This window comes from Rhea pennata, chromosome 1 (assembly GCF_028389875.1).
Source record: "Rhea pennata isolate bPtePen1 chromosome 1, bPtePen1.pri, whole genome shotgun sequence".
Taxonomy (NCBI): Eukaryota; Metazoa; Chordata; class Aves; order Rheiformes; family Rheidae; genus Rhea; species Rhea pennata.
This window is the reverse complement of record NC_084663.1, coordinates 102482020-102508563: the sequence shown is the minus strand read 5'-3', so window position 1 is coordinate 102508563 and position 26544 is coordinate 102482020. Positions and strand designations below refer to the sequence as shown.

The 26544-nt window shown below is 42.5% G+C and overlaps 1 protein-coding gene across 5 annotated transcripts in view; it reads left to right on the top strand.

The window, feature by feature from the left end:
• The first annotated feature begins 17370 nt into the window (after window positions 1-17370).
• POU2F1 (POU class 2 homeobox 1) overlaps window positions 17371-26544 on the top strand; it is a 109166-nt gene continuing 99992 nt past the window's right edge. For 4 of the 5 annotated variants that reach the window (XM_062572715.1, XM_062572731.1, XM_062572705.1 and 1 more), the window contains exon 1: window positions 17371-17435. In XM_062572715.1, coding sequence (XP_062428699.1) covers window positions 17372-17435 — 64 coding nt within the window. In that variant the 5' untranslated portion in view covers window position 17371. Of the gene's footprint in view, window positions 17436-21582; window positions 21645-26544 lie in introns of all 5 variants that reach the window. The other variant, XM_062572722.1, reaches the window with a different exon arrangement.

Below are 26544 nucleotides of genomic sequence, written 5' to 3'. Positions count from 1 at the left end.
AACACACTACAAAATGGACAAGGCCAGATCAATAAATCTTAAAACCTGATTCAAAATTACCAAGGACTCTGAACAAGTAACCATGAAAGGAAGAATGAATGCCCCCATTCCTAAGGGCATGCGTGGGGGCATAAAACTGAACCAAGATGAAGATGCTAGTTAGAAGACTGAAACATTTAAAGGAACTGATCGTTTTTATAGCATCAACCAACCACCAGCAGTATCTATCTGAAGCTCACAGTCTTAGGGTCTTCCTGGACTTCTAAGGGTTATTAAAAAATATTCATGGCAGCAAGAAGTGTTTACAACTGGCCAGAAGGCTGTATGCTTCAGGTCACATGCTGTCAGGAACCTGTTGTCAAAGATTTGCCTGTTGTTGGTGATCTTTGCATTTGATTATTGCAGGGTGCCATACTGAAGAAAGATGCAGCACACACCAGTTGGTATTAAACATTTGGTAACTGGTCCATCTTTATGGACCATCCCACCAATTTGCACGTTGCAATGACTCCCTATCGAATGCAGAATCCAGTCCAAAATCTTCCATTACTTTGGCAGAAGATTTCTTCTCTTTGGCTGAGAGAAAAGTTTTATGAAACTACAATAGCATTTATAAAACTACAAATTAATTGGAAGCATTGTACATTCAGATGATAGAAATTTCCCAAAGCTGGCCTTACCTATGAAGGTACATTCACAGATGAGATAAAATGACCACAGACTGAACTATATTCAAAACTATGTGCAAAACCCAGTTCTTCAACTTAAGTTTTCCTCGGTAGTTTTGCAAGGCATGTGTTCCTTAGTCTGTGAATTGGATCAAAAGTATTGCCTAGAGGTAAAGGGTTAGAGGAGATTCCACATATGAAAAACAGGAGGGTCTCAAAAGGGTGCAACCTCAGTTGCTGAACAGACACCACAGATATGATGGATAAAAGCCCACGTGAGACTTTGGTTTGTGAGCAAGCAGAAGCTGATGATTGCCCCTTAGGAATACAGTATAAAGCTTTCACTTCTGCAGGAGATGTGATCTGAAAGTCTGCTTCCCATGAGCAATCAGACCTGAACTGTTGCATGGTGCTGCAGTTGCATAATTTAATAGTTGTTGTGTTTCATCCCAAGGTGAGTGTACTTGGTGGTAGTGTACATGTAATGTGTAAGTCATTAGGGATAAAAGGGTCTATGCAAGGAAAGGTCACACATTAGCCTCATGACTGGCAGGAGTGGTCCACATTAAAACAAAGAAGGTATTTGATTTTCTTTTGAACATGGGCAGATGATTCAGACCCACCTGCCCTTCAAGTGCTCTCAGCCTCTCCCCCTCCTATCTCTTCTCTTCTCTTTTGAAACATTTTAAAGTCCATCTACTTTTATATTTTCAAACAAAACTCATAAAAGGGCCATAAATATCATGACTTGCTAAAATGAAAGCTGTTTTCTTCTCCTCCCAGGAGACTCCTGCCTGAGAGAGAGACAGAAAGCGTTCACCTCTTTGAAGATTTCCTTCTCTGTTAAAGTAAAGCTGGTATCTAAGAGCAGTCTTCAGGGCTTTGTTCTTGTCATCGTCTTGACCTGGCTTTGTACAGGCTTCTCTCTGTATTTCATATGGAAGTGTGAAGGACGGGGCTAGGGGAAAGAATTTTGGCTATCACTGGCAGAGCAGGGGGTCATGCTTGGAAAGGGATTGTATTGTGGATTTGAAAAATGCTATAAACTCAGTGCACCTGGGAGGGGGGAAAAAAAACAACAAAAAAAAACTTCCTTATGGGATCAGTTTAGTGGCCTACCTCTTCTGTCTCTGATGTTTGCCAGCACCAGATGCTTTTTAGAAGGTATAAAGAAAGTTTAACTGGGCAATTATGGAATAACCTGGCCTGAGTAGTAGAAATTTCTCCCTCCTTGGCCCAAAGCCCTCCTCCATCTCTCTTCATTGGTTAGATTTCAGATTTATACCCTGAAGCGTGACGGCTTCTCTCTCTTCCAAACTGCTTTTCATCCTGGCCTGTGTAATGTAGCTGCCTATGACAGTGTTGTGATGGGACGTATAGGTTTTGTCCATTGAGAATCTGTGACAGATCATAACTGTAGTGGAAAGAGAGGCAGAGAGGTGAAGAGAAAGCAAGGGAGAGGAACATAAACTCGGATGAAACATCCATCAGGAAGATGGAAAGAAGAATGAGTGACTGTGTAACTAATTGCTGCCTGCTAACCTGGGCTGAGGAGATAGCTCGCAAGTGAGCATTTTTGCCTTTCAGAGATTTCAGCTTAGAGCACACTAGGAAATTCAGCTCCTGGTTGAAACTAGTGTTCACCAATACTTCCCCTTAAATATATTTTTTAAAGCTGTGGAAGTGTTATAGTAGTCCTAACAAAGGTATTCTTGCTATATTCTGAGGGAGCTTTTTCTTTCACTGAAGTTCATTACTTATTTCTGAAATGGTACTGGCGTTTTTGAGAGCTACTGGACATTGAACACCAATAAAATTCAGGCTATTTTCTAGTGCCCGAAAAGGATTTAGGAGCCTAAAGGCAGGCATTCATGTCTAGGCCCTCATGCCTGTCTTTGAATTTAGATGATTGCTCACACATCCCAGATAGAACAAAGAGTTTATCTTAAGGGCCAGGTTTTCAAAGGAAGAAAGGGGTTACTAATAAAAATAAACTAAACCAATGTGTGATTTCCTCGTTCAAGCTCACTTCTGCTTCAAAACAAAAAAGAATCACAATTGTGAGATAGTGTGTTCTGAAAACAGAAAACAAGACTGTCCCTCTGAAAGCATCTCCTTTGCTAAATCCTGTAGATCAGCTTAATAAATTGTCCTTTTAATTTGATATGTATTTGCATAACACTGGGGCATAATACTGTTTCTGCTATAGGCTCCCTGGAAAGACAGCTGGGACTTCTCCTTCTAGCAGTAGATTTCTGGCAAACTTTCTGTCTTCCACTTTCTGAGGTGAATGAGTCCTGGACCTTCTCAGGGCTAGTTAACAGATTTTTCTCTCCTGGCTACAAGAGATGTTAGAAGTGCAGGGTTTTAGAGCTGGCTTGTTCTTATGCCAGATTTTCTCTAGTGGACAGATACTTCAAATTATGCTTTTGCTTGACCAGTCTAGCAGGCAATCTATAACATGACAGGGCTGTTACCCTTTTAAGCTGCCATTTACAAGTTCAAACAACTAAGTATTTTCTTCTAATCCTACAACACGCTGCCACATTGCCTGGCGTGAATGGGGTGGTAAGAATATTATTCCACTGGAATGATCTCAAACATGTGTCCACAGCTTGGTTTGATGACAAATGAATACTGTAAAATAATCCCTCTCCTCCACCACAAGATCTCTTCTCTGTCCATAATTAAGTCCCCTTTAAAATTCAATTTTTGCCATGTTGACAATATTGCTAAGTAAAACATATAGAAATTGTAAATAACTTGCCTGTTGGTGTTCCTAGTCACCCTTTTCCTCATCTGTCCTTCAGTTATGAATGCCTTGGAGGAGATACCATCCTTACTTAGTGCTTGGAAATTCCTTAGCTCTTTGGGGGAGCCATAATAAATAAAAAATGATGCTAGATTCTATTTTCACTTCAAAAAGGAGCCATGTTACAACCTGATTTGGTGTGATTATACTGTAAATAGGCCCTAAACAGTCTAAGAGAAAATAATCCACTGTATGCACATCATTGATAGACTGTGTATTAGTAATCACTTTTCTTCCCTGCTGTTCAAAACATTTTCCAAGTGTTCCTGAAATGGCATTGACAGCAGAATGTGGCCCAATTCAAGGGCTTTAATGCTATTGCTAAGTGGAAACGATTTTCTCATAGAAATTTCCAGTGAAATAGTCTCCATTTTACAAAAGAAAAAAAAAAAGCAATTCCATTGCAAATGCATTAGCAAATGAGACACTTTCAACAATATTTCTGACAAATCAGTCCAATATTTTCAAAAATTTTGTTCAATTAAGTGCAAATGTGGAATTTTAAAAATGGAGTAGCACTTCTTATCTGAAGATGTCACAGATTTTTTCAGCATTAAGTATTGAAGTTAATAGGGAACATAACCTCCATTTTATAGATGGGGAAATAGAAGCACAGATTTCTTTTTGCCCTAAGTATTTCCTTTTTTTCTAAGAACAGATACACTTTCTTTGCCACACAGAGAACTAGTGTTTTAGTTTCCCTTTAAAATCACAAATCATCACAGAGAACTTGGCCATCTCTGTTTCTAGTAATGCTATATAGGACTGAGCCTGACAACCATTTTCTAACCTTGATGTGGACAGACAGTGTACTTTTCCTGTCCTTTGTGAAGAGGGTCTTTTTTTGTCTGTTATCCATGCTCAACACTTAGAAATATTTCCCTGTCATGACTTCCTTTTATTTCTCAACATCCCTTTGGACATTAAAAAAAATACTAGTAGTTAAGGATATAGTTATTTACTGTTAGTCCATTAGCATCCAGATATCTTAACTAGCACCAGGACACTATTGTAACAAGTACTACACACGCACAATTTAAGAAAAACTTCTCACCCTAAATAGTTACAAATTAAATGAGCAAAGAAGGAGAAAGGGATTACATCTGACAGTATCTGAGACCTAGAAGCCAGGTCCAGTGTCCTACAAGAATACTGTAGCAGAGGAACTTGGCAGAAAATTTCAAAAGATCAGGCTAAGTTCATCTCCCTCACAAAGGCTTTCTCCCTGAGCAAGCACTCACTTCTGCGTGGCACAATTAAATACTCACTAATCTGAAGACAGCGTAAGCATGACTCTCTCAACTAGTGATTGGGGCGCTTGCCTGAGAGGGGGAGACATATGTTCCAGTCCTTTTTTCCAGATAACATGCAATATAAAAGCAGTTAAGCATTCATTAGAGCAGGTTTTTTCCACTCCTAAATGAGTGCTCCTGATTGCTAGCCTATGAAGTTGTGCCTAGTCTTTCTGGCCCAAAGAATACTTAAATAATCAATTCAAAATGAAATACTTGATGTGAGTTTCCATAGCAGCGCCCACTTTCACTCCAGAATAACCAATAGCACAGGAAGAGAGCCTTCCACTTCCACAGATACAGATTCAGGTTCTCTCGGGGAATTAAATCACTGTCTCCCATCTTCTGAGATGCCTGAATTCTGACCTACTGCGTTGGAAAAGGCCATTCTGCTTTTTGCTACCTGTTGCTTATAAGCTGTGTCTTGTCTGTGGATAAGGGCTAAGATAAAGGTCAGGGCTGTGAACCAAGACTGGAAATAAGTGCCTCATTGCAATTTTGTTTTTATGATTAATCTCGGATAATTGCCAACTGCTGTCAGAAGTAGTAGTTCCATCCCCCTTACCTTGCTTTACCGAGCCTCCAGGCAGCACATTGACACTATGTTTCTTACATCAGATCTAGCAATGATGTAGGGATAAGGCATGTCAGATCAGCTTCTTGGTTTAACAGAAAACTTTTTTTTTTTTTAGGGGAGGAGATATGGTGTTAGTGGCAACTAACACCACACACCTGTGGCCATTCAAATCTCCAAGACAAGGGAGTCCACAGGGCTTGGCTGTAGTGGAGTTTTCAAATGCACCAGTGTGAACAATGTAAAACTCCATCTTAAGACTGGAGGTGAGATGATGACATATCTAGTCCTTGGCATTTTTTATGTATTGTCTTAAGAGATTCCCCATCTAGTCTTTGGGTAGTTACTGCACTGTGTAAGGAGCCCAGCTACCTTACAGAGAACTGCAGGTTCAGTATGCAGGCAAGTCCTCAAAAGTTAGACAGATTGCAATGAAAACTACCTTACACTATCATAGTGCAGGGAGTTTCAAACACAAATGCAGTCCATCACATGAACTGTGTGTACATTCCTAGCAAAACATATGTTTTGCTGTTTGAGAAATGTTCATAAACAATTAAATTGGTTCTGGCTCTGGGTGGCAGATTGCACTCGAGTATATAGCTGCCTTCTAGCTGAAAGCTAGGCTAAATCACCCACTGAAAGCATAAGCTTTCTTTACCATTTAACACTTCCTTAGCATTTAATACTGAAACTCCAAAAGAATGCAGCTTTTTTGCTTTGTCCCATTCACTCTCTCAAGGCTCAAAAGACTACTAATTCCTCTGGAGTATCAAAGCTCTAAATTTAATGTAAACAGTTTTTTTCTTTTTCAACAGTGAACATGGCAGTCAGAGATGGGAGGAATACTCCTTGTCTAGTTCATTTAAAAACAGAATTTAGTATTAATATTGTTTCTTTTTTAATGTGATTTTTAGTGTGGAAAGCAGTAGGCTGACAATGCAGGACAATACAATGCTCTGTGCCTCTGCTGAACTTGCACATGGTACAAGATCATCTTCTAATGTCACAGTGTTGGCTAGAATGGGAAAGGCATCGTGATTTTAGGTGAGATTAACCAACCGGCAGAAGAACCTGCTTTGAGGGATTTTTTTTTTTTTTTTTTTTGCCAAGACTTATCTAGGCAATGACAGAGAATTAGAGAAAACCAGCATGTGGCACATTACAGTGGACATAGAGGGAGTCTTCCTAGTTTCTTATTCTACTACTCGAGCTGAGTTAAACACTGCAAAAAACAAGTTCTTTGCAAGAAGGAGCAGAGTAAGATACCATTTAGCTTAAGCCTAGCCCTGCTTGTGTCTGTTTTCTTCCATATTTCTTTTGTTCTGTTTCCTTAATCTCTGAGAAATTTTCCACGGTGACTTTTTAGTCATTAATGGCCCTGACTGGTATGTATCATAAACTCATCTAATGTCACAAGATCTAAGAACATGTCCTTGGTCTCTTGGTATCCTGGCTGGGGCCAACATGGAGTTACAGAACCCCCACAAGTCTGAAATAGGACACTGGGTTTTTCTTGCCCTCCTCTGCATAAGCATGTTGGGGCAATCTATTAATCTAGGCTAGAGAAACAATATTCATAAAATCCCACTATTTAAGCCTTTCAGTGAGGTTCTTGCCTTGCACTGGGAACTGACATACTGTCAAAGTTGACAGCACTGTGCCAGTTTTTTTCAGCAGAAAACCTGGCCTTTTCCTTTCCTCCCATCTCCTGAGCTCATCTGCTCCCATTATATGAATGCTGGCTCACTACTGTCCTTAATAAAATCTCCCTGCACCATATGCTCCCTTAGCTTCTCTTTGATTAGGGCTCCCAGAGTCTTCCTCATGGCTGACGTCAGGCGCATGCACAGCTCTGTAATTTCCCGACAGCCCTTTACAAATACTGGCTTTTAATTAGGCTCTCTGTGTTTTACCAACACCTCCTTCTTTCACCGACTGTCTTTGAAGCGATGTGACTGTTAGGGGTGGGTCTTTCTACACTGACCTTTTTTGTTGTTTCCATACAAGATTCTAGGACAGAATTTCTTAGCTTTTCAGATGCTCCGATTTTTTTGCTGTGTTGCAATCCTAATTTCCTTCAGGATTTCTTCTTCCTCTCCTGGGAAATTTGTCTTGATTTCTGGCATCTTTCCTTCCTAACCCTTTCCACTTTCTTTTCCTCCCGAAGATGGGGGAAAAGAATCCATTTAATATTTTCCTGTAGTAACGTCTAGCTCATCTGTCAATAAATTAGCCTTTGCCATCTCCGGGAGACCCCTTTGTCTCCCTTCACTGACCTTATTTTGTACCTTGCCTGATTTTTTTTTAAGGGAGGATGCAATATCCCTGGGCTGTCATTCCATGAAGAACAGCTGTCATTCCTCCCATGGTGTATGTGTATGTGTTTGCAGAGGGAGGGGAAAGAGATGGGGGAATTAGGGGAAGACAGGGAGCTGCCATTGGAAAAGCTGATAGTCTATTCACGGTGGTGAATGCTTTTTCATTCATGATATTCAGCTAGCAATTCTATCTCTTCTAGTAGTTTTAGAGTGCTGATTTCTGATTAACAGAAATCTGATCATCAGATATATGAATTATATCTACAGAATATTTATTAAATAAAAGTAAATGTGTTAAAAAAAACATTATGTATATATTTTATACATTTATAATTTCTTCACAGTCTCTGCAACAGAGAATGTTGTCTCACCATCAGAGTTGCAGTCTGATACTACAGAGTAGAATTAAGGAACCAAATCTATGTGGCTAAGAAAATATATGACTTTTCTATATATTTTCAGTGTTACAAATTCAGTTATTCACTGAGAAAGAGCATGGTATACTCCTGCAAACAACTGGCTAGCTGTGCAAACCAGTGTGGGGAAGAAGAAACAGACCCACGACCCCAGCAATTCCAGCCCTTTCCTGATTCCTCCTTGCACTGTTTGAATCACTACAGGGAAGTTACCAGGTAGTGTTTCCCCTGCATCTTGTGATCCAAGGGCTTCTTTATGCTGGCCACACACAGCCACACAGGGCTTAGAGACAAGTTCCTTTCCTTCTGCCCCTGCTCCCCTGCATAATCTAACCATGAAACAGTACAGTTTGGAAAAGCAAAATCTGGGTTTAATCAGATTTTACCAGTATCTTAAATAAAAGAAATGAAAGATATCTACTGAAGATGTCCTCACTTCTGCAGTGTCTGGTGGTTACACTTATTAATGCATTTATTTTCACAATATCCATGTGAAATAAGAAAACACGGTTACTATTATTATGCAGGTGTGCAGTAGAGACCCAGAAGCTGTGCCCAAAGTGACCTGAAGATGCAAAACATAGTACACAGCAGAGTCTTCATCCTTCAACCATCTGAATCAGAAGCCTGGTGGAATGCATGATGACTTCTGTTTGATCCACCTTTGTGGTTGCCTTTCTTTGGAAAGCAGAGCCCAAGTGCTCTGTGTGTTTCACAGGAATACAGAAGTCAGCACACGGCCTGGGTACCCCTCCAATATGGTGAGCTCAGAAATGTTCCCAGGCCTCAGATTAGCCAAAACAAAAGTGAGGCTAAAGAACACACTATGCCAGAAGAGGTCTAGGAGTGAGGTACCTATCAAACGTGTCGTATCCTTGTCCTATTCTAGTAGCATCAGCAGAACATCTTTTCTCTTAAAAGCACTACAATACCAGCTTTGTAACTGCTGTGTGCTCTGGTCTCTCATCTTCAGGCTCTGACTCACAGTCTCTCCACAGCTAGAGGCAATATATTCTTTAACCATCACAGCTAAATACGTTGATATGGTCTTGAATTAAATCGCTCATTTCTGCAGTTCTCAGTCCAGGATATCAGTGTAAATTGGAATCAGTGGTGATTTACATTAGTGCATTGGGCAATGAACAGCAATGTTCAGCAGTGGACACACCATTCATTCAGCCAGCACTGCTTTGGGTTTGCTGCCTTAGTAATGCAGGCAGCTGAAGACAGTAATGTCTTAAACTTCCCCAGAATGAATCAGTAGCGCTTGGGAACCAGAACCTTCAATTCCCTGGGATGGAAAATCAAGGTACTGGAAATAGTCTCATGCCTTCAGGAACTGAACAATGGCTAAGGCTCTGCTTGCACATGGAAAGGTTTCCAAACGTTTGCTACTGGTAACATCAGCAGCTGCTCCAGCAGCACGGGCAGTGCTGAGAGTCTGCCAAAGAATGGCACCTGGCTACTGCCATCTTCAGGACTATACCACATCAGATCTTTTGTAAAGAACACCTGTGGCAACTGGCAAAGCATCTGCGCAAACATTCCCAACCTTCAGGCTGAGAAAATTTTAAATAGCCTTAGTAATATAACATCACACTCAAATGCTGATGATGAGTGAGCGTGGGTGGAATAATTGTCTGTTCAGAAAGAGGTGGCTTTTTTTCACTACTGCTCCTATAGTTGGATTCTTATCTCTTGGATAAATAAAAACCACACTCCCCAGTTATTATTGTTCTTGTTCACCTTTTGACTCTTGATTAGATTTACCGCAGATACATCCCTTTGGCAGTGAAAGTGGAATCAACACATTTCTGATGCATGCCAGTGGAATCCTCACCCCCTGCCTTACCTCAGACTGTCAAGCTCATAGTTTTCTGAATGGCTGTTAATTATCCATCTTTCTAACTCATGCCTAAGACATACCTTTTTTGAGTGAACACTCACTGTGATCAGAATGTTCTATATCACACTGAATTTTTACGTTGTTTTTAATCCTCATCATTTGGAAACAAGTTAGTTATCTCTCTTAAGAGAGAAACTCATGGTGACTCACTTGGGCTGCTTTTCCTTCTATATTTTTCACTGTTTTCCCTGATGAGGCCCCAGGATTATTGCAAACTAGTCCCAGGAAGAAATGCTGCTCAATTAAGCGAAAAGAAACTCGAAGGCAAAAAAGGAGTAGAGCCAGCAAATTGCTTGAGATAACAATCTCCCCCCACCCGTGTGTCTCTGTAACTAAGAGGATTAGCTGAACTTTCTGTGTCACACCAAAACTGACAATAAGCAACAGTGACTTCCCCCTGCTGGCACTTGTACCTTCACATGTTTCATTTTTCTGCCCACACTACTGCCTTGCCCCTTGCTGATTGTATGACAAACTTGGGAATGAACATGATGGCTCTTTCCTTTCCGTTAAGATTTATGACTCAAAGCCAAACAAAAAACAGCTCTAGTTATGACATGATCTGTTGCTTTCTCCCAATAGCTTTCACTTCTAAAAGCATAAGGAAACATGCAAATAAGGTCTAGCTGAATTCACCTGGTCTAGCAGAGATACAAACAGTAGCCTCAGCTCTGCTACCATGAGAGAGTGCAGAAAGACTTCCCTTGGGAGCACGATCAGATCTACAGGATATATAAAGCAGAATTCCTCTCAAAAGCCAAAGTGACAGATGCTCCATGTAGATACAGCACCATCTTTTAACTCTTAACTGTCCCAAACAAGAAATTTCTTTTTGCTGAGCTGGCTACAAACAAAATTTTCAATAAGGTGAGCAACTCCTTTTCATGAGCCCGCCACAGAACTTGTACAGCGAACTTGTTCTAAAAGAAAGACAAGATAACCCCCCATCAAACGTACAGCTCCCATCAAAGCATGCCACCCCGAGTTTCCAAAAAATACCACCAGAGAAGGTGGTGGAAATCCAAAAAGTGAATCTTTCTGTACCCGAAGGGCAGCATACAGGCACATGGAAGAAGCAAGCAGCTGTGGCATCCTAAGGAAGGAAATGGAAAGTGAGAGAAGACAGGAGAAACTGTAGTGAGCTGGAAATATTTTCACACCGGTATAAAACAGATACCAACACTTAAGAAAGAAATGTGCAAAACAAGTTGGAATGTGGGACTCAGCTGATAGGCAATGGGTAGAGCTTGAGGGAAACTACTTGCAAAGCAAAATCTGCAAGACATAGTGGCACTGGGTCATCAAATGCATGGGACTGGCTGGGTTTTGGAAAGTGTTTTATTGAACTCCTGTACCGATCATCCTCCCATTGCTCTACAATTCCTTGAATCTAAATTAAATCACTGTGGCATGTCTGCCATTTTAAATGGTGCAAGTAGGTACGCTTAAGTCCACATAAATTCAGCCAAGTAATAGTTTGAGGTCCTTGTACAGCTTTGTCAGAGATCATAGGGTATGTGTTGAGGGGGAGAAATACCTACAGACAGACTTTTACTTCAAAAATCTGTTTGGACTGAGGCATTGTACAAAATGCACAATGTATTGCCAAGGGGGAAAGCAGCCTTGTCACTCTAAAGCAAACCCTGTCTCGCCTATATGGAGCGGCAGTTTTAGTTCAAAGGGACCCAAGTCCATTCTCTTTCTCCATATACATGAAATGGGACTAGAGTGGAGCGTGGCAGACTTTTAACAGTGCCCCACAGCACTGCAAGAGTTCATACTAGAGAGTGAAGGACACCGTGTCCAATTGAAATTACAGAGGAATTTGGGCTAGGCAGAATGTAATTACACAATTGGAATCTAAACTGTGAAATTAAAAGGAAATATTCAAGGATGAAGGGGCAGAGAGAATCCCTAATCTCCACCCAGGCTAGGCTGCATGCCAGAAAAGTCCCTTTCTGAAGAGGGAATAAGCAAAGAGTCTGTCCTGGAAGAAAGGGAGGTAGAGAATAAAGACAATGTTTTCAAAAGCACCCTAACTCCAGCTGCGTGTTTGTTTCATAGTCTATGTCTATTCTACAGAAAACCTTGTGGTTGCTAAAAGGTGTCAAATGTGTGTCCCTCTTGGCCCCCTCTTCACTAAGGTCAAAAACAATTTGGTTCCTCATGTAAGCAGTACCAGCACATTCCCAAGGTCTGCAGCAGAAAGTGTGCTAGATGGCTGGCTGAAGCAAGGAATCCAGCACTCCTTTTCACATAGATACAAAACACAGTTTATAATACAGCATCTGTCTGACTGCAGCCTCTCTCAGCATAATATCTGAAAGTGTTAATTAATGATCCCGCTAACAAAAAAATTCTGTATATTTTAAGTGTTCCCTTTTAGTAAGAAGAGGCAAACACTGGAAACAGTTCTGTGGCAGTTCTGAATGGCAATTTGAATCAGGCTATTGCAAAACCCACTCTCCAAGAGATCTGAATCAAGTTGTGGCACACTGTTGTTGACCCTCTCAGTAGAGAGACAGGTAGAGATGGAGCTATCCTTGCAGATCTCAGGGAGAGGACTGGTAACAAGTCAAACAGGGTCTTTCAGTCAAGACACAACAGAGATAACCAGGAGCTTCTCTTCTTGGGCTGCCCAGCCGCACATGTCACTGAAGACAAGTTATTTAATTTCTCTGCCTTGGTTTACCATTGAAGAAAAAGTGGTATTTCCTGAACATTCTAAGTTGGTGATTTGTGGGACATAATTGATTAAAATTAGAAGGTGCTCAAATGCCACACTGATGACAACCATTGAAATGCACGTAAAAAATAGAGCTAGAGAAAGTAAGTGCAGTGAAAGCAGCAGAGAGTGAGGAGTAGATTGAAAAACTCACCTGAAAAGATAAGTGTCCTCGTAGTGACTACCTTCTCCCTTCCCTGTGGACGTGTGAAGGTTCTGAATTACATTTTTTTAATATGAAAATTAAAACCATGTTTCTTTTCCTCTGTACTCCATTTCTTATCTCCAGAAGAACAGTTAGCTAGCTTCTGGGAGGGGCAGAGTATTATGAGATGGTACAACTTTTCTGCTACAATTTCATTAGCTGGGAGATTCAGGGGATCAAGCTGCAACTCTCAGAAATAAGAGATTCTGGGTCATCCTTTCTGCAGTCCAGAGACAGCAAAAGAGAGATAGACAGAACTAGGAAGCAATTTGGTCGAAGGAAGCCAGAGGACTGCACAGGGAAAAATAACCACACACATCTGCAACGGACAGTCTCTTACTGCTGTTTGCGGGCAGCAGTCTCAGTGTTCATAGGATGGAGCTGTGACCAGGGTAGGCAGTGTAATATTGGATGGAGGTTCCAAGCTTGGAGTGGAAACGGACTGTCTTACTGTGCTCAGGAACAGAAGGGGGGAAAAAAATACAACAAAGGAGAGGAAAGAAAGATAGCTTTGTGGTTAAAGTGCTGAACCAGACAGCCTCAGCACACCTAGGCTGAGGTCCTAGTTCCAGTCATGTCTCCACTGTGATCCTGGAGGAACTGTGCATGATTTTTATATTGCTTTTCTTCACTTCCCCTTCTAGATTAAGGAGCTTCTAATCCTATCTTTCCCCCATTCTTTGTCTGCCATCTCTTGAAATTGTAAGCTTTTTGAAACATGGACTGTCCTTTGCTATTTATATCAGTAGCATCTGAAAAAATGAGACTGTAACCTCTCTCGGTCTCTCTGTAAGGATGCATGTTACATGTGAAAATGGCAAACAGAAAGGGAGAAAAAGAAAAAATTATCTGAAGGTGAGATAATCTAAGCAGTCTGGAAGTGAAAGGAATAGAGAGTTTGGGGAAGAGGGAGTATGCATGAAAGCCTAAGGGGCAAAGAGGCAGACTGCTCTGAGGCAGAAGTCTCCATTGCAGGATAAAGAAGGTATCTGGAGAGCAAAGGAAAGAGAAACCTGAAGCAAATATGATGCTAGAAACAGGAGCTCCTTGAGAAAGAGAGAAAACTGGCATGAAAAAAAAATAACAGTAGAGGCGTCGTGTGAAAAAAACAGTGTCAGGGATGCAAATATAAGTGGCACAGCGGAACTGGAGCAGAGCAGATAGTTTGTTCCTATTACCTCTGTATACTAGAGCTGTGTGGTAAAACGGCTGATTTCTTTCCCAATCTGCTTTTTGCAAAATAAGGTGATTTGTATTTCCTTTGTCCCCTGCCTCCCCACCTTGGAAAAAATCCTTGTCTCCAATACTCTACTGTATTAATTCCAGCAGGACAGAGACAATGAAACCAATACAGAAAAAGTAGAGTCATAGGCACAAAAAGTAGAGCAGACTAAGGAAGGTGGCTAGGAATTAGGAGATACCCGAATCAAAAAAAAAAAAAAAAAAAGAACAGTCACAGACATATTGCAGAGCTTCAAAATACAATTTGTACCCTTTACAGGTGTGTTATTTTTTAACACTGTGTTGTTTTTCAGTGCCAGAAAATATTTTTTAAAGCAAAAAACCAAAAAAACCTAGGAAAAATGATTCTGTGAGGCAGACAAGTCCAGTCATAGAACAGAAACACACAATGTCCTGCAAGGTGCTCGCTGCTTTGGCTGTTTCAGCAAAGCATGTAAGCATGCTCTTAACTGCAAGTATGAGAACAGCCTCATTGATGGCAGGTGAACAACTCTTCAAAACCATGCACCTAAATATTTTTGTGAAATGAGGCTACAGCGCCCAGCTTCTCTTAGGTTAAGCTTTGTATCATCCTTGCATACAATTAACTCAAATTTCAAATATTCCCAACAAGTTCCTCATGAATAAGACACCGGTCAGGCACTATGTGGCAAATAACATCAAATAAGAAGTATGTAGAAATCACAAGCTGTTTGCAGACAATTCAGAACTGAAATAGAGGTAAAATTTATCTGATAAATTATTCATCACAGATGATTTGGCTGGCTTTCCTGGATATATAGCCATAGGGATGTATGACACCTTGGGGAAGGCATCAGATAGAGATACATTCAAACTAAACTAGAGAGGAGGATGCAGATGTAGATGTACAGCAATCTTTAAAGAGGAAGGGAGAGCAGATATGTGCCCAAATAGAATGGAGTTCTCCTCTTTATAGCCAGTCCATTAGAAAACACAGTGCAGGTTGGTAACTACTAGTTACCAGAACAACTGGTAACACACGGGTTTTCAGAAAGCTGTTCTTTGGCAGCTGCAGGGTCTAGCTAACCAGGCAGAAGCTAAGCGAGAGCAAAGACTACATCAGGTAGGAGCAAATTCTCCCTGAAGAGAAGAGGCTACTGTAAGGGAGGGAGGAGGTTACTAGCAAGGAGTCTGCAGGAGTGAGAAGAGTCTAAGGGTGAGATGGGAAGATACGGGAGAGAATATTCAGCGTAGGCAGGATTAGAGCTGTGCAGAGTCTTAATCTAGCTAGCCCTTTCTCTACACCTTTATCTGTCATGGTGCAGCCACTGTGTGCAGCAGGGCTGGTATAACCTGGCCATAAAACTGGATTAACTCGCCCGTGAGGATCATGGCTGAACAGAAGAGCAGCATGACAATACGCTGTTGTTTACGTTTTCATTTCTGTGAGTTTAAAAATAGATCTTCTGAAAGACAAAGTGCTTAATTACTGGCATGGAGCATCATCAAATGTGTAGGTATAGAATTACAGCGTTAGGGAAAGGTCTTTGCTGTTTCATAGCACAGTCCATTTCCACCGATGTTTTTTCGCAGTTTCAGTTTATTTTATGATACGAAAGAATCCCTCATTATCAGAGGAATTTATTTTTAAATAAAAATGTGTAAATCACCTTTTCTGATTCAGCCTGCACAGAGAAACCCTGCTGTCTCCCTCCTTGAGTCTTTCCTTTTTGGCTTTTCTGTACCAATGAAAAACTTTAGCCACTGCCTCTGATTCAAGTTGTGATTTTCTCCAGCAAAGCAAGCAAGAGTGGATTCTTGCCAGTTGCTCTGAGTCCACAAGGTTTTGAGCCTCGGAAAATCTGGCTTGGACTCTGACCTGTTAATGAGTCTTGGAAAACGCTAGACTGAATCCTTAATGAAAATTATCATGTATCTCCTGCTTCTTTTAGTATATAAATGTACAAAGCTCAGGAATAATATATATTTATGCAAGATAAGCCTTAAAAATATTAGCATTTTCTTACTCTTCCTAATTTGTCAAATATAACAAATGCTTTGTTACTTAGCCTACTGAAGTTACTGCTTGTGCTGATTTCGATGTATTGAATCTAAAGTTAATTTTTATTTGTGGGTCCCTCCACTCTCTTAGTATTTGTTCGAGAGTCTTTTAAAGGGGGGGGGGTGAAGCTTGTCTCTTTTTCCTTTTGGGTTAGTCAAATTTGATGTGGAAGAGGATAAAGTATTTGAGAAAGACATCCCAGGAGCTTTGTGCTGCCCCATAAGCAGGGATGCGTTATGGAGGGTTTCTTCAGAGGAGAACCATCGCCTTGTAATTGCCCTTTTCTGAAGGAGTAGCAGACCACCATGTGCACACCCTCTGCCACACAGAACTGAAGGTTCTGTTATTTCATTTCTTTTTATTCAATTTCTTTTAATTCATAGGGGATTAATTTTGCCCTGAGCTTGCTGACTGCCTCGAGGACACCGTTATGACGGGTATTTCCACAGAACCCCTCGCAGATCTGAAAAGCCGTTTCTGCCGAACGGTTGTATTTGTACACGCTTCCACCTAGCCGCCCCTATTTCACTACCGCGATTAACTGTTCGTGCTACCCCCTCAAGGCCTGGCGGCTCGAGCAGTTAACAACGCCGATACGAGGCACGGCCGGCGACACCGGCCGCCGGTGCGCGCCCCCGCGCTGCGCCATTTGCCGCGCCCGTGCGGCCCCCGGGAGCCACAGTGCGCAGGCGCCCGCGCCCCCCCCACCTCCCGACCCCCCGAGCACAACCGGGCGGCGGCGGCGGGGGGGGGGGGGGGGTGTGCGCCGAAGCGCTGGTGCGCGCGGCGCGGCGGTTTACACGTTAACGAGCCGCGGGCCAAAGGTGAAGCGAAGGAAACCCGGCGCCTGCGCAGTGGCGCACGAAACCGGGTCGAGGAGGGGGGGGAGAGCGAGGGAGCTGCGCGCATGCGCGGCGGCGCTCTTTGCGCTCGCCGGGAAAGCGGCCGGGGAGGGCGGGAGAGGGAGGGGGAGAGAGAGAGCGAGCGAAAGAGAGCGGGGCGCGCGCAGGCGCAGAGCGCGGCCGCGGCGCGGTGAGCTGGCGGCTGCGCAGTAGGGGCGCGGCGGGAGGGGGGAGGGGGGAGGGGGGGCGAGCGGCGGGGGGAGGGGAGGGGAGGGGAGGGGAGGGAGGGGGCCTGGGAGCGAGGGAGGGTTTATCGGGCGGCCGATTTTGGTTAAAATATTCAAAATGGCGGACGGAGGAGCAGCGAGTCAAGATGAGAGTTCGGCGGCGGCGGTGGCGGCAGCGGCAGGTAATCATTACTGCATTTTACATATTCATATTCATACTCGCACACGCGGCCCCCCCGCCGCCCGCCCGCCCCGCTTAGCATAATTTATTAGTACTCAGGATTATTATAATTAACGGCACAGGAGGGAGCGGGGGGGGGGAGAAGGAAAGCAGCCTCCCCGTGCGGGAAGACTCACACTCACACACGCTCTCACACACTCACACACGCACACATACATACATACGTACATACACACACACACACACACACGCTCCCTCCCTCGCACGGGGCCGCACTCGCACCGGCCGGCACGGCCGGGCACCGGCGCCGGGGCGGCAGCGGGGCGATGGGGGGCGGCGGCGGCGGCAACGGCCGCGCCGAGGCGCTGGGGTCGGAGGTGGTGGTGGTGGTGATGGGGGGGGGGGAGAGCGGCGAGGTGACGGCGCGGGGAGAGCGGGGAGGGGGGGGGTGGCCCGCACCTAAAAGCGGGCAGGGGGTGGGCAGCCGCGACCCGGCCGGGCTCCCCCCGGCCGCCGGCCCGCGGTAAAACCCGCTTTACATATTCATGGCGGGGGGGGGGGGGACCCGGGGGGAAGGGGGAGGTTGCGGCCCCCCGCTGCCCGCCGGCGGGGAAGGGGCTGGGGGTACTCGCCTGGCGGCGGGACTGCGGGGGGTGAGGAGCAACGGCTGGGTTTCCGCAGCCCACCCTCCCCCCCGGCCCCAGCTAGGGTTATTTCCCCAGAGCCTGCGGCCCGCAGGCTTAGGGTGGATGGGTGCGGGCGGCCTGGCGGAGGGGGTAGGGCGAGAGCTGGGTCTGGGTTTTCTTTAAAGCTTGGCCCCCCCGCCCCGCCCCGCTTCGCCCCGCCGTGAGGGGCAGGTTCGGCGCGGGGCGGCGGAGTTGCTGCGCGCCCCGCTCCGGCGGCTGTTGGCGCCCGGCGCGCCCCGCTCCGGCGGCCTCTGCCCTGCTCCCGCGGCCGCCGCCCGGCGCGCCGGGGAGCGGGTCCCGCGGCCGGCTCGCTCGCGCTCTCCCTCTCTCTTTCTCATTTGAATAATGTCTAATTCGGGGAGGTTTATATTATTGAAATGGCCGCCTGGCTTTCCCCGCCTCTCATGTTTAGTAATTCAGACCTTTAATAACAGCCACTCAGAGCCCAACGCCGTGTTTATATTTTACATTCGCCCCATGTGCTTTTGTGGTTCAATATGATTCTTCTTTCTCGCTCTCTCGCTTTTTAAAAATTTTCTTGGCAACCCACAGGGCCCCGAGATCAAACCCAGGCTGTGTGAGGAGAGGAGGGGGGAGAGCTAGGCCCTGGCTCCTCTGGCAGGCGCCTAGGCCTCACTCTCTGCCGCTTGATTTATTTACTAATAACCAAAATGACCCCCCTCATCCCCACTCCACCCCTGCCAGCAAAAACAAAACCCTCCTGGGGCTTGAGCAGCATCAGATCTGCTCATAGATTCTCAAACACTCATGTCTTTTAAATAAGAAGCTTATTTTTAATTTATAGCAACTCAAGACTGTAAAGCTGTTCCTTTCATATCTGCTCTTCAGAGGCTTGGGCATTTTTGGTCCCTTTGTCCTTGATTCTTTTCGTTAAAGGAGAGTTGTTTCTAATTTACGTTTCCTGGCACTGAGAGAGCTGTAGAAGACACACTCAAAATCTAAACAGCTTTCCTCCTTCCTCTGAACACAAACAGAATTGAATACATTGAAGATAATCTTATTCACCTTCTTTTTGCTTACTCTGGATGCAGTTTAACAGTGCTGTTTGTCAGATGCTTTTGTCAATGCTTGTATCTTTGACCATTCTGAGTTTTTTTTTCATTTAGATTTGGCTTCCAAGACAGAAGATGCTACTAGGCAGTGCAGGGTCTAGAAAGCAAGATAAGTTTTTTTGTGTGTGTGTGTGTGTGTGTTTGCATCATAAGTTCACCAAGTGAAAATTGAAATTAGTCTCCTGAAATTGTCTGGAGTAATTTTGCTTCAAACCAGATACTAGGCTACTTAGAAAGAAGACAGACTACTTTTTTAGAAAGAGGCAGCAATTTTTAAAAAATTGTTTATGCGGGTATGGCTTTCAGATAAAACTGTAAATTTTCATTAATGACCGTTGTTTTCACTCTGTGGAGAAAAAAAGACCAAACAGCAGGGTACTTTTAAAGTAGCTGTGCCAGATTAGCATGTAAACATCTTTGAAGCATGGCTAGGAAGAGAGTTTATATTCATGTGCAGCCCGCATATTTTGTAGTTTAATTCCAAACTTAATTTGTCATGAAATACTAGACTGCAGCTGATGAAAAACAGTTTGATTTCAAAAATAACAACACAGATTATCCTTTTTCTTCACCCTTGGTGAAGACAGGCCTTAAATACTATAAGAAAAGATCTGTAGAAGCGGTAATGAGACTGTTCAGGTGACTGACTGTTTCATAGACCAGCAGCACAAGGCTGGCTGGACAAAAAGCAGTAATATGATTTCATGCCTTAAATAGCATATGTTTTTGCACTCGCTTCACAAGATGTGGTCAAGCCGATGATGTCATTGGCCAGAGGACAAGGTGCAGTTAATTTGATTTATTGACCTGGGGTGAGGTGTAGCACTGAAACCTTCTCATAGGGAAACCATTTATCTGAGGACAATTTCCTTTATAGCAGCAATTTAACCACTGCTGAGACTGTAGATATTTTATCCAGCATGATAAAAACGTACATTGCATTTTGCGAACAAAATTTCATTCTCAGTGATGTTTTAGTAGTTTTTATAAAATAGATTAATGGACAGTGGCCTTGTGTAATCATATGGCTGAACTGGGGATTGTGACCCTGAATTCAGTTATTTACATGCCAAAACACATATGTATTCCTCTCAAACAGATATTTGTGTGCCTGTGTTGTAGCTTAAAATTTTACTGGAACATCCAACTCAATACAGATAGAAGAATATCTTCACCAATGAAGTCTGTGGGTGACACGTGAGTGAGAAGCCCCTTTTTCCAAATCCTGCCTTCATTTTCACTTTTTGGAAGGTGCTAGGACTAGTGTCAGGGTATTACTCCTCTGTCTTGAGTAAGGACTTGTGTGTCAGTTTCTCACTGGTGGGTGTTTTATGAATTTCAAGTCTCATCTTGGGCCTTCCCTATCAGTGGTGGGAGAATAAAAGAATTATTTTTCTCCCCTGTGGACTTCCTGGCTGTGATGAAGAGGGAGGACTCTGCCCTACTGTTCTTTTAGTGCTGCTTAATTGTTACAAGGGGACTACATTCTGCTATTTTGGCTGTTGTCTGAGCATGTGTATTTTTATTTATTTATTTATTTATTAGGGAGAAGGAGGAAACCTTGTCCTCCCCATGAAATAGTTCCCCTAACTGCCTCTGCTGAGTTATCCAAGGGGCTCTCTGCCTTCTTCTCTTTTCCCTCCACCCCATGAAATTCACCAAAACTTATTAATTTAACTGTTGGTTGGAAAATAGGTTAAACTGTATCAGTAGCCTGGCTGCTGCACGTCAGTCAGAATCAAGATGTGCATCAGTATGGTACCTTCACAACTGTAGAGCTAGAGCCTACTCCACACTTCCTACAAAGAAGGGAAAAGAGTTTGAGCTTCTCCCTCTGTCATCCTAAGAGGAAAAATCTCAGTTTTGCTGTCACTAATGTTTTTCTCTAAGATCAGCCTGCAGTAATAACTCAAGCAAATAACTATTACAATGACTTCCTGATGTAGAGCATAGATAGCTCCCGAATGCTCGACTTACTAAGTAGTAGTGATGATGTCTAGAGCTGCCTCAGTTGACAGAATCAGTGAGCTAACCTTCAACTCAATCTGTCATTAAACCTATGTAGCACCCACATATTCTGTGTTAGAAGTCTTTTTTGCTGTGTGAAGAACAGTGTCATTCCTGCTTTTGGTCTGTTTCTTAATAATGTAAAATCTATATTCCCTGGAAAATGAGGTTCTGAACACTGTTGTTACTTAAGGCATCTTAATCAAATTCAAGTGGACAATCTCACACTTAAAGTAGCGCATTTTTGCTGTTTTCATTATATTCAAAATTTCAAGGATGCAAGGAAGTTTGAGGTAAATGTTTTGTCCATGTTGTCCAGAATGTTTTTGTTTGGTTGATTTCTCAAACAACTTCTGTTAAATGGTGTTAATCTCTTCCACAGAAGTGCTGGTTTTCATGGCTGATTTTTGGACAACTTGCAGTAGTTACTGTTTTTAACATGCAGTAAGTCTTCATTTGTTTGCCTCAAATTTTGGTCCCTGTGGAGCTAAAGACTTCAAAAAAGATTACAGTGTTTTAATGTGCATATTTAATGTATTAATTCTCATCCTTTTTTTTTCTTTTCTAAGTGTTTTCTACTCTCTTCAAATTGCTATGTCCCAAAGAACAATCATCTTGCTATTTTATACAACTGACAATTAGGCAGCCTCAGTTACTTACACTCATGATTTTATTGTTTTTATCTTGAGAGAATCAGTGATAGCTCTGGTAAATGACTGTCTTTTATCACATACATATTTTCAATTTCTGTAATAAAGCTGTTGTCAAAAGAAGAGGTTGAACACAATTAAGTATTGCGTGAATGTCCCAAATTTGATATGCTTGGTTTGGGCACTCAGTATCATGTGAATGAGAGACTGTCTCATGTTGCTGGATAGACTTACAGTGCTGGCTGTTTACTACTGCAGAGATTCACTTCTGCAATGACAAATTTTCCCACCCCTTTTCCTATTGCACTGCATTGCAATACAGGGCAAGTTAAGTGGGATTTGTTGGACTGTGTGTGGCAGATGTGAAGGGAGAACTGATAGATTTAAGGAGAAATGCTGGTCTTGGTTGGTGTATAATAAATAATTACTTGTATTTTACTTGAAACTACACCTAACAATTGCTAAACTGAGAAAATCATGTTCATAAATGTATTTTCTTTTCTATGATTCTTTGCATTGAACTTCTTTAAATGTGTGAATAAATCCTTATGTTATGTGCATGCTTATTTTTATCCCTAGAAACAAAAATGATTACTTATGATCTCAGTATTATTCCTTTCTCTAGTTCTTGATTTCACAACTGGCTAGCAAATATCCACAATTGTTAACATTATAATACTTTAATGTTCTAATACTGAGGTATTTTAAACTATGCACCTCTATAGTGCATTACAGAGCCTTTGCAAAAAGTTTCTATAGACTGATGCTAGCTAACTGAATTACTTTAAGGTTAAACTGTACAGTTGAGTGGTGAGGTGTTAGTTTGGTATAGAGGATTTACAGGGTTCCAGTCCTGGGATTGTCACCAGTTCTGCTTGCTTTGCAATCTTGGGCTACATCCATGTAATGGGAATGATAGAGAACATTTTCACAGTGGTATTGCTTGGGGAATAGGTAGCTAATATTCTGTAGTGTTTTGAGGAATTAGGGTGTTGTAAAGTTACACGCAAAAGCAGGAGAATCACAAGCTTGTGTCGAGGCTAGACTTTTCTTTAGGATGTTTCACTGTTGGTACTGTTTGTGCGCCCTCTTCAGCCACGGGGGCCTCGTTGTAAAGGCTCAGATTACTGTCAGTTCTAACTACAGTGTGATGTAGATCTGCTGTAGGGTATGCAGTTCAATGACAGTTTAAATCAGCCTGAATCTGCCTTCCTCTCCCTGTGTGTTCTTGCACTCTTCCCTGCACTGGTGCAGATGCTTGCCTGATTCCCTTGCTGATCTAGTTCAGGGAATTAAATTGACAGAAAACAAGCGTTGCCAAAAATAATGAATAGGGTTTTTTTGTTGTTGTTGTTGGTTTAGCTCTCTGTACTGGCTCACAATGAGATTAGACAAATAGCAGTACCAATCAAGGAAGGGGACAAGAAGCACACGTGTTGACTTGAGTCTCCTCATAATTTCATTATATCTTGATGGCTTTCCTGTTGCCAGAAATGGAGAGTCATGCTCTCAGCCATGTGATCCTGCCACTTAACTTGGCACCAGTCCTGGCACTCATTGATTTCCTGTATGCTCTAGTTTAACTTGCTAATCTGGTGGAAAACTAGCCCTAGAGCTTTTTAGATCATCTGCTCATAAGCTGAAATTGGCTCAACAAAGCCTTTAAGGAGTGGTACAGCCGGTGCAAGAGAAGGGTAGAACGTGTGAGTGAAAGTGGAGGAAGGAGAAAGAAGGAAGAGGAGTGAGGCTTCCTCTTTTCAGAAGCAGCAGCAAGCGTTTTGGTTAGCTTAGTTACATAGTATAGCTTCACTTTTAGATGAACACAAACCACTGTGAAACCACAGTCGATTGAGTTGATGAACTCAAGCTGATCTAAAATGGTTCTGGCACAAGGGAAATGATGGGAATGTATGGCCATAGGCAAGATGCAGGACCTCCAATCCTAGCAGCAGTCTGTGCATAGATCACTGAAGCTGGTGCTGAAACAGCATGTGGGAAGAAGAGTAGCTTACAAACCAATATATGCTGAAAATTTGGCTTGGTTTGTGCTACCACAGGTATGATTGCATTAATGGTAGCCATGACAGAAATTCTTAACTAAAAATTGTAGCTTGACCTTTAATTGGTTCCCTTTTAGTGCTGCTTACAGTGAGACACCTCTTAAAAAAAGACTGTGGTTCAAAAGTACGTATTGGCAAAAGTACCTAGGAAGTTACAGATGCTGTTACTTCAGCTAAATTTTTCAGTGATCTCTGTAAAGCAAACTTAAAAAAAAAATAGCCTAAGAGTAGTTACTGGGTAGCTTTAGCCATTTAACATGATCACTCTGAGATAGATTTACCTTTTCTACAAATTGTGACAGTGTCAAAGAAGCCTTTTGCTCATCGTTCCCTTTTTCCCCAGAAATCAGATTTGCCTGGTTAGAGAGTAGTAATATATAGATATCTTTATAAAAGACCATATTTGACACTGCATGGTATGACATGAATTTTTGGAAAAGAAAATATGAGCGACTAAGATACTAAAATAGGAAGTACAGTCAAAGACTTAACATAAATGTACAAAAACTTGTTGAACAAAGCTGGAGGATATTTTTTCTTCTCTCTTGCCTTTTCTTTAAGACTTAAAGGCTGTTAAGAAGCCACCATCCTTTTTTCTTTTTGCAGTGAACTCCTTCACTATGTGTTCTCTTTGTCCTTCTGATGATTCAGTTTTATTTGAAAATACCATGTGACTTAGTAATTTGTGCCTGGCCATACCAGTGTAAAGTAGCAGCTTTATACTATTTGAATATAGCCAAAGGGGAGGAGTATAAGGTGAATAAAGGTAGAAATGACTCAGACATTTGAATCAGTCATTTCTGTGTTCCTAGTTAATATGTTCTATTGAAGGAGAAACATGAATTGAGTTTCTTCCAGGAATCCTGTTACAGAGATGTCTTTCTGATTATATTTATTCATAATTCCTTTTATTATCTGCTGGACTTTAATACCTGCAGAGATACCACATTTATTGGGGTTTTCAAATATAGGTTTAAATCATTAGTTGTATTTCCTTATTTTTAAGGAATTGCACTAAGTGCTACCTCCCTTCCTTCCAGACTCTTGCAGGAATGTTTCCCCCGCCACACCCTTCAGTGCCTTCGTATGCCCCTGCATGCGCGCACACACTTTGGAAAGAGGACCAGAAAGCTCCGGCTGCAGACTGTTTCTTCTAGCTCTGAGTGTACTAGTAGAAGGCATTATTTCTTCTGACTGTCGCGATGTCTCTGTTGGAGTTTCTCATTCCCTTGCATGTATTAGTACCCGCACAGGCAGACCCACTATCTTATGAATTTCAGTTAAAATTAGCTGGGTTAGCGAAGACTGACCTAAACTAGCCCAGATGATTTTGACTGAAATGTTTGAGTGAGGCTTTGTCTGAATTGCTTCATCATTATACCTGAGGGTACAGTTCGTGTTAAGCTTAATCCAATTTAAGGGTGGGCTGCTGCCAAAAAGAAGTGGGGACGTGTTCAGGAAGAGCGTTGGGCTGTCACTTTCTGGGCTCTTGTCTGTTTGGATGAAACCTGTGTAAAACTGTGTGCTAGATTCTGGCAGAAATGGAGTGGGATCCACTGGAAAAACTGGAGGGTAGGAGAGGAAGCAGTAACCTTTTACTGCTAATTTTGTTTCTGAATGAAGATGTTTGGTCTCAGCGTTGGAAGTATGTAGCTTTCCTCTGGTACTTTTTTTTTTAATAGAATTTGTGTTGATCCAGAATACACAACGTAAATTATTATGAGTATTTCCATTATCCCAAGTGAAACATAGAATTTACTAATCATTTATCTTAACCAGGGCCGGATCATCTTGCTGTTCCGTTTCAGTCACAATATAGTTACTTTGTACATCTTACGGCAAGAGAGCTAGCTAAATTTAGGAACTTAGAAGTGTTTTACAAAACAGATGAGGACTTACACAGATGAGGACTTACACTTCTGTATGTCTGCTCCAAGGTCTAGTAGCTTCTATCTCAGAATCGGTCACACTGTCTCACATGGCAAGTCATTTGAATCAATCAGTGCTAACCTTTATCCAACTCTTATTTTACTGCCAGTGCAGCTTCTCTTTGGTTAGGGTGAGCGTGCCAAAGTCAAGAAGATGCCGTCAGCTGCCAGGCTGCACCACTGTCTTACCGAATTCAGCCAAGCACTGCTCTAGAAAGCAGCACTAGGTAAAACTGTTCTGTTGAAATAATAGCACAGTTGTAGTGCTGACTTCTTTTTTTTTCCTAAAGCTCTCAGAGGAAATAGTGTAAACTAGAAACTTGAATAGTTTCTAAGATTGATTGATTTTACCCAGTTTTGCAAAACTGTGTATCTTCTAAAGTTGCAGATACATTTTTCATATTTCTGTTGTTAAACTAACCTCTGCTGCTTGTACTTCCTGTGTGAGACTGTACAAGGGGCTAAGCAGTCTGTTGCATACTATTCTTTACCTCTGGCTCTGGAGAGCACAGCTGCAAAGTCCTGGTATTTGAGAATATAATCAAAGGCACTATCACTATACTGGCCCTATTTTTACAGTCTTTCCCAGATGTTTGCTGTTGACTGCTGTTGGAGGGTGGTCAAATAGATATTTTTGGCATGAGCCAGTATGTTGGGTTTTTTATTGTGCCATCTTTCAAACAAAAAAAGCACATTCACAGTTGAG